General features: G+C 53.9%; 1 protein-coding gene across 7 annotated transcripts in view; it reads right to left on the bottom strand.

Annotated features, from left to right (window-relative positions):
• The window catches only part of SARDH (sarcosine dehydrogenase), a 65,138-nt gene that overhangs the window by 29,191 nt on the left and 24,408 nt on the right, over positions 1–11,539 (bottom strand). For all 7 annotated transcript variants that reach the window (XM_057547688.1, XM_007194414.2, XM_057547689.1 and 4 more), the window contains 4 exons: positions 11,139–11,280; positions 8,462–8,545; positions 6,324–6,437; positions 701–839 (listed from right to left, as the gene is read on the bottom strand). In XM_057547688.1, coding sequence (XP_057403671.1) covers positions 701–839; positions 6,324–6,437; positions 8,462–8,545; positions 11,139–11,280 — 479 coding nt within the window. The remainder of the gene's footprint in view (positions 1–700; positions 840–6,323; positions 6,438–8,461; positions 8,546–11,138; positions 11,281–11,539) is intronic.

Here is an 11,539-nt window from a genome sequence, read left to right as displayed (position 1 = left end):
CCAAAAGCCAGGAGGGGCAAGGAGGGATTCTACGTTCTTGGGATCACGGCCCTGATTTTGAACTTCCAGCCCCAGACTAGTAAGACAACACATTTAGGTTGTTTAAAGCCACTCAGTTTGTGGTACTTTGTTACAGCAGCTCTAGGGAACTAATACCGATGGGGCTGGGTAAGTTTGGGGTTGGGTGGATGGGTGGGCAAGATGGTAGAGGGATGCGTGATAAAAAAGGAGAGGAGTATCCCAAATATTGCATGGGACGTACTTACACTAAGAAATTATTCATTCTTTATTTAGAATTCAAATGTAACTGAACACCCTGTGTTTTTGTTTAATTCTAGAAACCCTATTTGGGGAGAGCATTCCTAGGAGGGAAGTGGACAGGTTCTCCAGCCCCAGGAGACTGTTCTGAGGACTTGCTGCTTGGAATCCTGTCTGGAACAAAGTAAAAGTGGGGGTGGGGGTGGGGGGGGAGGATGGAGGAGGAGACAGAGGGTAGAGGGAGGGAGGAAGGTGGAGGGGGCCTAGGGCCTGGGGCTCGGCGAGGAGGGCAGAGGGGTCTGGACACAGGGACCCAGGGCCAGGCCCAGGGGCGGAGCCACGAGCCAGATGAGCCCAGAGAGGACAGGGTCAGCTGGCTGTCTCGTCTCAGTGCCCGGGGCTGCACTGAAGTGGGAAAGCGTGGCCCACCTGGGCTCCGTACCTGGGGGCCGGCTGACATCGGCCGAGAAGAGCCAGTCGGCAGCCTTCCTCGCGTCCAGGCCCACCAAGTAGAACTTCCCGAAGTAGGACATGTCAAACACAGCAGCGGCCCCTCTGCAGGCCAGACACTCCTTCTTGATCTGAAAAGTTCCAGAGGTGGGGTGCTGTGTGGGCTCTGGGACCTGCCTCTTCCCCAAGACCCTGGGGCATTGGGCCTTTGGCTGCCCTCCTGCTCCGAGAGCCCCTCCTGCCTTCTTCCCCTCCAGCTAGGAACACATGGTGACCATCCTTTTCAAGCACAGGGGACACTCTCCAGGGTAGACCAGAAGCCATAAAACAAGACAATAAATTCAAACGGGTTAAAATCATACAAAACATGTTCTTTGACCACAGTGGAATCAAATTAGAAATCAGTAGCGGAAGAAAAATTGGGAAATTCACAAATAAGTGAAATTAGACAACGCAGTCCTAAATAACCAACGGATCAAAGAAAAAGGGAATTAGAAAACACTTGGAGATGAATGAACATGAAAACACAACATATGCAGGCTGATGGTATGAAGCTAGTGCTGTGCTCACGGAAGTTTTACACCTGCAAATGCTCTCCAGTCAGTAACCTAACTCTCCACTTTGAGAAACTAGAAAAGGAGAGCAAATTAAACCCAAAGCAGGCAGAAGGCAAGGCAGGCAGAAGGAAAGAAATAATAAAGATTAGAAAGGAAATAAGTGAAATCTTGAAAAATAGAGAAAATCAGCAAAATTGAAAATCGTTTCTTTGAAAAGATCAACAAAATTGGCAAATCACTAACTAGACTGACCAAGAAAAAACAGAGAAGACTCGAAGTACTGAAATCAGGAATGAAAGAGGGGTATCACTAACCAATTTATAGAAAAGGATTATAAGGAATACTATGAGCAGCTGTCCACCAACAAATTAGACATGAAATGGAAATTCCTAGAAAGACACAAATTACTGAAGCCGACAGAAGGGGAAATAGTCTGACTCGATCTATAATAAAAAAGAGACTTAATTAGTCATTTAAAACTCCCCACAAAGAAAAGCCCAGGTCCAGATGGCTTCACTAGTGTATTTTACCAGGCATTCAAAAAAGAATTAATACCAATTCTTCACAAACTCTTCCCATGAGGCCGGCATTGCCCCTGATGCCAAAACCAAAGACCTCATAAGAAAACTACAGACCAATATCCCTCATGAATACAGATACAAAAACCTCAACAAAATACTAGCAAGCTAAATCCAACAACATATAAAAAGGATTACACACCATGATCAAGTGGGATTATCCCAGGAATGGGAGGCTGGTTTACCATCCCTAAATCAATCGATGTAATGTACCATATTAACGGCATAAAGAACAAAAGCCAAATGGATCATCTCAATAGATGCAGAAAAAGTATTTGACAAAATCCAACACTTGTTCGTGATAAAAACTCCAAGTAAGCTAGGACTAAAAGGGAAATTCCTCAACCTGATAAAGGGCATGAACAAAATCCCACAGCTGACATACTTAATGGTGAGAGACTAAATGTCCCACGCTAAGATCAGGAACAAGATGGGGCTATCCACTCTGCTACTTCTACTCAACATTGTACTGGAGGTCCAGGCCAGAGCAATTAGGCAAGAAAAAATAAAAGGCATCCAGACTGGAAAAGGAGAAGTAAAATTATCTCTATTTGCAGATGACGTGATCTTACATACAGAAAATCCTAAGGAACCCACTGAAAAACTATTACAACTAATAAAATAGTTCAAGAAGGTTGCAGGATATAGGGTCAATATACAACAAACAAAAAATTTTTGTATTTCTATACGCTAGCCATGAACAATCGATGAAATTAAGAAAATAATTCCATTTACATCATCAAAAAGAATTTTTAAATGCTTACACATAAATTTAACAAAAGAAGCGCAAACTTGTACTCTAAAAACTAGAAAATACCTTTGAAAGAAATTAAAGACCTAAATAAATGGAAAGACCGCTCATGTTTACGAAATGAAGACTCACTATTGCTAAGATGACTGTACCCCCCAAATTCTATCTACCGATTAGACAGAGTCTACCGAAATCTCAGCTGGCTTCTTGGCGGAAGTTGACAAACTGATTCTAAAATTCATACAGAAATGCAAGGCACCCAGAATATTCAAAACAATCTTGAAAAAGAAGAACAAAGCTAGAGGATTCTCACTTCCTGATTTCGAAACTTACTACAAAGTTAATGTACTCAAGACAGCGTGGTATAGCATAAGAATAGAAATATAGATCAATGGAATAGAATTGAGAGCCCAGAAATAAACCCTGACGTTTATGGTCAGTTGATTTTTCACAAGGATGCCAAGGCAATTCTATGGGGAAAAGAATAATCTTCAACAAATGGTGCTGGAACACCTGAATAGACACCTGCAAAAGCACGAAGTTGGACCCCTTCCTCACGTCACACACAAAGCTTCATCAGAATGAACCACAGACCTAAGTACAAGACCTAAAACTATATCATTCTGAGAAGAAAACAGAAGAGTAACTCATTGTGACCTGGGTTAGGAAACGCCTTCTTAAATATGACACTAAAAACACAAGGGACAAAAGAAAAAATACATAAGCTGTACTTCATCAAAATTAAGAACTTTTGTGCTGCCAATGATATCATTTAAAAAGTGAAAAGACAACCCACAGAAGGGGAGAACATGTTTACAAATCATAAATCTGATAAGGGACTTGTATCCAGAATGTACGGAGAATTTTTATAACTCAATAAAAAGACAAATAACTCATTTTTAAAATGAGCAAAATATCTGGATAGACATTTCTCCAAAGAAGATAAACAAATGGCTAAATAAGCACATGAAAAGATGTTCAGCGCCATTAGTCATTAGGGAAATACAACTCAGATCTTTGAGATACCACTTCACACCCACCCGGATGGCTAGAGTCAAAAAGAGAACTACACGTGCTCACGAGGATGGAGAAATAAGAACCTCGTCCGCCGCGGGTGGAGGTGTGAAATGGTGCAGCCACTTTGGAAAAGCCTTTGCAGATCTTCAAAACATGAAACGTCGAGCTACCACATGGCCCAGCAATCCCACTCCTAGATATTTACCCGTGAGAAATGAAAACATCTGTCTAAAAACTTGCACACACATTTTCAGAGCAGCATTATTCATAATAGCCCTAAAGTCTAACAACACAAATGTCCATCAACAGATGAATGGATAAATAAAAAGGAGTGTATGCATGTAATGGAATATTGTTCAGAATAAGAAGTAATGAAGTACTGACGACTTCCTAAAACATGGATGGTCCTCGAAAACATTATGCTAAGTGAAAGAAGCCAGTCACAAAAGACCACCATTGTACGAGTCCATTACGTGAAATGTCCAGATGAGGTAAAGCTACACAGACAGAAAGTAGGTTAGTGGCTGCCGGAAGGTGGGGATGCGGTGAGAAAATGGGCTAATGGGTATAGGGTTTCCTTGGTGGGGAGATAAAAAGGTTCTAAAATTAGATTGCAGTGATGGTTGCAGAACCCTCTGAATATACTAAAAGCATTGTACACTTTAAGTGGTTGGGTGGTATGGTATGTGAATATATCTCAATAAAGCTGTTTTTTTTAAAACAAAAAAACCAAAAAACAAACAAGTCAACATCTCTCATTATTTCCCTCCATACAGTATGCAAATGCTTGGCTCCACTCTCAAGGTTTTCTGCTATCCATCTGTTTTTTCTGCTTGGTCTTCCCTTGCAATGTCACTCCATCTTTGCCCTAAACCCCTCACCCCATCGCTGAGTAGATGTGTCAATCCCATTGCTCTTACGGGAAAAAGAAAAAAATTATAACAGCAAGGCTGCCACTTAGGGAGCATTTACGGTGTGTGAGGAGCCCACGCCATCTCCTCCCGCCCCGTGGTACAGACACCACCGCCCGGGAGCAACTATGATTAGCAGCCTCATAGCCAGGTGCCCTCTGAGGCCCAGGGGCAGTACGTGGTCCACTCAAGTTTACACAGGTGGAAATGATGAGCTATTCATCACCTGGGTCTGTCTCGTAGGGCCCCGACCCCGAGAAGCCACTGTGCGCATCCTTCCCCGCTCTGCGTTCAGTGATGCCGCGTGGGTGGGTGGGAGGGAGCCAATGGTGAGGGTATTTATACAGGGGAAACTGGCCAGCGCCGGGGATCAGGCTTCCCCCCGGGAGAGCTGGTTGTTACACGGCACCCCATGGGGTCTGCGCAGCTCCTGAGCCCCAGAGGCTGCTCCTCTCCCCTCTCCAGACACCACTACTCTTTATGGAGCTCCCTTCATCCATCTGCCATGTGGTACCTTCGCTTACGCTGCTGGGGCTGCAGATCAAACCCCAAAACAGCTTCCTGGGCTGACTCTCGTCTAGCCAGGCTGGGGAAGTTGCCAAGGCTGAGAACAAGTGCATGTTTCATGCTTTGGGACTGTCGAGGTGCCTTTGCGCGGGTGGGATGCAGCCACGAAGCCAAGCTGGCATCCCTTCCCAGCGCCCACATCCTCAAGGGCCTGAACATCCCGCAGGCCTTGGAAGCCGCGGTGCGGAGGTGCCAGACTGATCCCCGTTTGCTCCCGGGAGAGGCAGCCCCCAGGGACTCCTGAGCTTTCAGACGCACATGCCGCCCTTTCCATTTCAGAAGCCCCCTCCTCCAATGCCTTTACTAGAGCAAACTTTGGAGGAAAGCGTGCTTCCTTCCCTCATGCTTCCTTCCCTTCAGGACCGGGTGCAGAACTGGTACACCATAAAAATGCGGGCCTGTTCAAAATGTATGAAGAGTTTCCAGGCAGCAACAGCAGAGCTTTGCTTCTAAGCAGGGGTCCTACGCCCAGGAAGCTTCCCAGGCCACCCATCCCTGGGGACCCCCAGGCTGAGGCCTTGGCCCACCCTCACACAGATACTGAAGGGACTTCGCTCCCTCCCCAGTCGGCCACGTGCACAGGGACACGTTCTGCTCGGTAACAAAGCAGCTGGGCGGCTCAGAGGAGAAGCAGGCATAGTCTTTTCTGCAGAAGCTGCCTGTGAGAACTTCCCTGTGTGATGCAGACTCAGAAGCACTCACCTCAACCCCAACAGAAATAGGGAGCCGGGCACGGGAGGAAGGGGCCAGGAGCCGCCAGGAGGCACCTGAGTGGCCTCACCTGCCCACTTCTGGAGCAAGAGGGGCGGCGAGCAGGCCCCAGACCACGGGCCCTCCCCCAGCTCAGGTCTCCTCTGCTCGTCCCCTGGGGGGCCCGTCTTGGACCTACTTGTGCTGCATCTGCTCTGCCCTGGACCCGGGAAGGAGGGGCTCGCCACCCACAAAGTCACACGCAGGCCTCGGAGCAGCTCCAAGAGGCTCAGAGAGGTGAAGCCCTGGCCCGAGGCCACACAGCCAGACCCAGCCCTGGCTCCAGCCCCGCCCCTTGAGCAGGCCTCACCGCTGGCAAAGTCTTGGTACAGACGGAGGGAGGGGAGGGCAGAGGAGAACATCACCAATTCCTCCACGAAACTGAGGCAGCCGAAAAGGGGGGTGGGGATAGCAGGGAGCCGGCAGAGGGGGCCAGCCGCGGGGACGCCCGCCTTTCTGTCCCATCAGGGATGGGGCGTCCTACCACGTCGTGGTGGGGCGGGAAGTCGAAGGTGTACTCGTGGCCCAGAAGCCTGCCGTAGACGTAGTCCTCGTGCGCCCGCTGTCTGTAGGCCCCGTAGTAGTCGTAAGGGAGCACCTGGGGCAGAAGAGGGGTCGTCACCGGTCCCGCCCCCTCCTCCCCCCTCCACACACAGCGTGGCCCGGTGCCCGCAGCCTGGCCAGCCCTGAGCCGGGTCCTGCGGAAACAGAGGTCCACAGGACAGAGCTGGTCCTGCCCTCTCCGAGCCCCGCTCTCGAGGGGCAACGCGCTGTGGACGAGGCCGGGGTGGAGGCAGGGCTCGGGCATGCCCTCCACGTTGCACAGGTGACACCATAATCTCCATGGCGGTGGGGAGCGCTGGGGCCCCGGAGGGTGGAGAAGGAATGGGGTGTGCTCGGGTAGGGAGGGATGGCGAGAGACGGGGCTGAACGGGAAACAGAGGCGGGTTGACCGGGACCTCAGGGGCCACGCCAGGGCTTCCGACTCAACGCCAAGGCGCTGGGATAAGGCCCAGGGATCAGCTTGCGGAGGGAGAGCGAGGGGGAGTCGGGGCTGGGGTGGCCGCAGCAGCGGCGGCTCCAGATGCTGTTGCCATGGTGATCCGGGACCAGGTCCTGCTGGGGGCCAAGCCCTGCGCAAAGGGCCTCGCGCTTCCGGGAAGGGAGATCCTCTCTACAGATGAGGAAACCGAGCTGCCGAGAGGCTGAAACTTGCCTCAGGTCACAGGAGAGTCCTGACCGCCCGGCGTGAGCCCAGGTGGTGGGCCCCACAGGCTGGCCCTTCAGCCTCCACTTGCCTTGGCTTCTCCTGCACTCGGTCAGCTGCTCTCAGAGAGGCCCAGAACCCAACACCCCGCACCTGGTCCTGTTCCTGCTGATGGAGGCCCTCCTCCTTCTCCCCCTCCTCCTCCCCCACCCCTCCTAACTCTGCTGTCACTCCTGGAAAGGCGTGAACAACCCGCCAATTCTCGCCTACCAGCACGGCCAGCCCTGCCCAGTCTCTTGTCACTGGTGAGAGCCAAGTGTGAGATTCTGACTGAGTCAGGCCTCTTTGCTCCCCCAGGCACACCCCCTACCCCACCCCACTCCAGCTCAACCTCTGGTGTCCCGGGAGGGGCCTTTACAGGCATCTCTGTAGGAAGTCATCTCCCTGGCCCGCCAGGTGGCTCCCCCTGGCCCCTGAGTCCCCTGCAGGAACATTCCAGCCCGCCGTAGCCTGGCCAGGGGTCAGGGATTTGGGGACGTCTCGTCACCCAGTGCCCTGGACTCCCAGGATGGCTCCCGGGTGGGGATTGCACAGCCTGCCCATCTCGGGACCAGCGGTATGTTCCCGATTCCTGCTCTGGTCTCATCGCCTTGCCCACGGATTCCGGGGGAGAGGGGCCTCCAGGGCAGACCAGGCTGGCTGCAGTGGGCTCTGCAGAGACCTGCTCAAGGAGGGGTCTACCCAGGTCCCTCCTCTCTGCTGACCCCAGAGAAGCAGAGGCAGAAGCCATCAGGAGCTCTGGCCTCCATCCACCTCACCTAACATGCCCTGGAACTTGCCTTGGGACATAGTTGCTATGGAGATGGGAGATGGGTCACGCTGGAAGGGGACTGGTGAAACACAGCAACGGGAAAGGGGTTTTAATTTGTACAAATCTGGATCAAATACTATCCCCCCGGTTGTATGAAAGCATCCCCTCAGCATCACATCACCTAACACACAGAATGCATAATTTTGTGCTAAATCCTCCCACTAACATTAACAGTTGCAGTTGCCAAAAATATATGAACAAAGTTACGAGAAGATACTCTAATTCCTCCCGTAAACCTGGGGAGCCTTGGCCGCAGCCTCTTTTCTGTGGAACGCCAGCTCTCCTGGCCCCTGGCGCATTTGGGCCGTGGAAGGCCGGGCACCGTGGGCGGCGAGTGATCTCTGTGGGGACACCCCACGATCTCAGGCAGACCGGCCGGGGCTCGGCTTCTCCGAAGGCCAGGTGACTCACCTGCCCCACGGAACTAATGACAGGGAGACACACGGCCACCTCAGGTGGGGAGGACATGGGGGGGACAGTGGGCAGGAGTCGAGCGCAGGCCGGGCCGGGGGCATGGCCACTGGGTGCCGGGGGGCCTACTCACCGGAGCCGCGCCGTCGGGACTGAACCATCCCGGCCGCTCCCAGCCGTGCCGCTCTTGGAACACACAGCCTCGTGCGAGGAGTTCCTGGTTGTGGAGGGAGAAGAGGCCCACTCAGGCCTGGCCGGACGCGCAGAGCAGGGCAGGGAGGGGAGAATCCGCCACCCGGTACCGCAGGGGACAGCGGGCAAAGAGGTCCTGGCACTCGGAACCAGGACCCAAGCCCAGGGTCTGACTCCAACTCTGCGGCCCTCCCAGCACCCACACTGCCTGCCCCAAGAATCCCCCGTCTGTAGAATTACCTTCTCTTATGGACCGAATTGCACCCCCAAATTCCTATGCTGAAGCCCTAACCCCCAGTGTGACTGTATTTGGAGACGGGGCCTGTGAGGAAGGAATTAGGGTGAAATGAGGTCCTAAGGGTGGGGCCCAAAGCCTTATTAGGTGAGGAGGAGCCACCAGGGCTGTCCCTCTGCCAGGAGCAGACACAGCGGGAAGGCGGCCGTCCCGAAGCCAGGAACGAAGAGGGCCCTCTCCAGGAACCGGTCAGCGGGCACCTTGATCCTGACCGCCCAGCCTCCAGAGCTGTGAGAGATGAATTTGAGCCCCCTAGTCTGTGGTGTCTGTTATGGCAGCCCGAGTAGTCTGGGACACCCAGTGACCCAGCGATGCCACAGCTAAGTGTACACCCAGGAGAAATGACACCAGGGATGCAAACAAGCCTATGCACACATGCGTTCACAACCACCCAGAGGTGGGGACAGCCCAGATGCCCATCAACTGACGAATGAATGACCAGTGTGGTCCATCCATACGACGGGATGTTATTCAGCCTTAAAAAGGAAGAACATTCTGACACCTGTTACATCATAGATGAACCTCAGAAACAAGCTAAGGAAAAGAAGCTCAGTGACCAAGGGCCACATAGCGTACGATTCCATTTATGTGAAATGACCAGAATAGGCAAATCCACAGAGACAGAAGGTATAGATCAGTAGTTTTTCTAGGCTGGGGGAAGGGGGACATGGGGAGTTATTGCTTAATGGGTACGAGGTTTCCTCTTGCAGTGACAAAAACGTCCTGGAACTGGATAGTGGTGATGGTTGCACAGCTCCATGAATGTACTTAATCCCCCTGAGTTGTATATTTTAGAATGGTTAAAATGGCAAGTTGTATGTTATGTGTACTTTACCACAATAAAAAATTATAGCAGACAGAATAAAGTAATATGGTGGCAGATTTCTTTGAAAATAAATTTAGCCTGGGGGGATGAAAAGAATCTCCGCTCTCAGCTTTGGAAGGGCCCTGTGCCTGGGGCCAACCCCGTCCAGCGCCCAGGAGGAGTGGGCTTCGGAAGCTGAGTTTGGCCGGGCATTCAAGTGCCAGGACCGATGGGCGCCAGAGGCCAAGACGGCCTGTGTCTCTCCCTCCCTGTGGGCCACCGACCTCGAGAGGGAGGGCACTCCAGGTCACATGCTAACTGGTGACCCCCGGATGCGTCCTCCCTGGACATCCAAGGGGGTGGCAACCAAGGACACAAAACCCACTCCCCTCCAGTGAGCGTGGAGACACCTCCACCAGGGACGCATCACCCTTCCTGGGAGGGAAAGTGGAGAGCAGGCCTCCTCTATTTAACAAAACACACGTCAGCTGTCAACGGCTGGGAAGTGTCACCGGGAGGGTGCTGACGAGGAAGTGGAGGTGTGGGTGAATGCAGATTCCTCCCCGGGGGCAGGGCTGCTGCACCCGCCAAGCCCCCGCCGGGCAGAACTGTGCACGTGTGAGCAACGTGTCTGAGCCCATCTTCCACCCAAGAGTCATCGAGCCAGCCCTGCGCTCCTTGGGAGGCTGCTGAGCCCGGGGACGGTGCAGGCCCGGGGACAGGCTGGGGGAAGCCGAGCCCACGTGGGGCCCAAGATTCCCAGCTGGCCCTCTAGGCCAGGCTGGAGGACAGGGCAGCCCGGGAGCCAAGGATGTCTCTGTCCTGGGGAGGTGCCGTGGACGCCAGCTCCCTCTGGGGTCCAGGCGCTGGAGTCCCAGATGAAGGAGTCTCCTTCTTCTGCTTAAATGCTACCTGCTTGCTGCGCCTGCCCACCTGCCTCCCTCCCCAGCCGTCCAGTCAACAAACACTCCCTGAGCACCTACCCAGAGTCAGGCTCTGCGCTCAGAGTGCCTGGGGCCCAGCCCCCATTGCCAGGGTCCTCGTAGACAGGTAAGCGAAGCATGCAGCCCAAGATGGGGGCAAGGAAGGGGGGATGGAGATGAACTGGGGGTTGGGGGGGGTAATGGGAGCACAGGGAAGGCACCTGGGTTGTCAGGGGCCTGGGAGAGTGCCCAGGGGCAGGCCCCAGGAAAGGGCACCTGACGGTGGGTTTCATCATATAAGTAGAAGCTTGCCAGGGAGCAAAGACATCCCAAGCAGGCCCCGCAAGCAGGAGCACGTCTTCTTAGCACGCCGCTGCCCGGCCCCGCCCTCCTGATGGGCGACGGCACACACCTGCCGGTGCACCTGGCCCTCACGACCCCGCACTGTGCTCCAAGCAGTGCCCGGGAGCGAAGGAGCCAACACCTGCCTTGCAGCTGGGGGCGGGGGGCTGCATGCACTCTGTCACCCCACACCCAGGGCTCCCCGAGGGCACCGGCAGCCGGCACAGAGCAGGCACCGCGGGGGACGTGGCACCTCGTGCAGGGGGTCTGTCCTCATGTTGCGTCCAGCCAGGGGCTCGTCGTGGGGGAAGACGACCGAGTAATTCTTGGAGTAGGACTCGTGGCTGCGCTCTCGAATCCAGCGGCTGTGGTCCGTGAGCGAGTGATGGAAGCGCCTGTCGTGGATGGAGTGGCCCGTCACTGCCTTGGGGACCCTCGTCCCCTCCACGGGAGTCCTCCCTGTGGCTCAGGCATCGGGGGGCTCCTGGCTCTCCGTTCTCCCACCGAGGGGTCTCGGGCAGCCCCCAAATCTTGGGGAGCTCAGCCTCCTCGCCTGCAACCCCCTACAGCTGTCGGGCGCAGGGAGTGGACACCGCAGGCTCAGGGCCTCAGGCTGGGGACGTGCTTGGGGGTGAGCCATCGCCCCCGACCTGG

This window comes from Balaenoptera acutorostrata, chromosome 6 (genome assembly GCF_949987535.1).
Source record: "Balaenoptera acutorostrata chromosome 6, mBalAcu1.1, whole genome shotgun sequence".
NCBI classification, from domain to species: domain Eukaryota; kingdom Metazoa; phylum Chordata; class Mammalia; order Artiodactyla; family Balaenopteridae; genus Balaenoptera; species Balaenoptera acutorostrata.
This window is presented reverse-complemented; position numbering and strand designations above follow the sequence as displayed.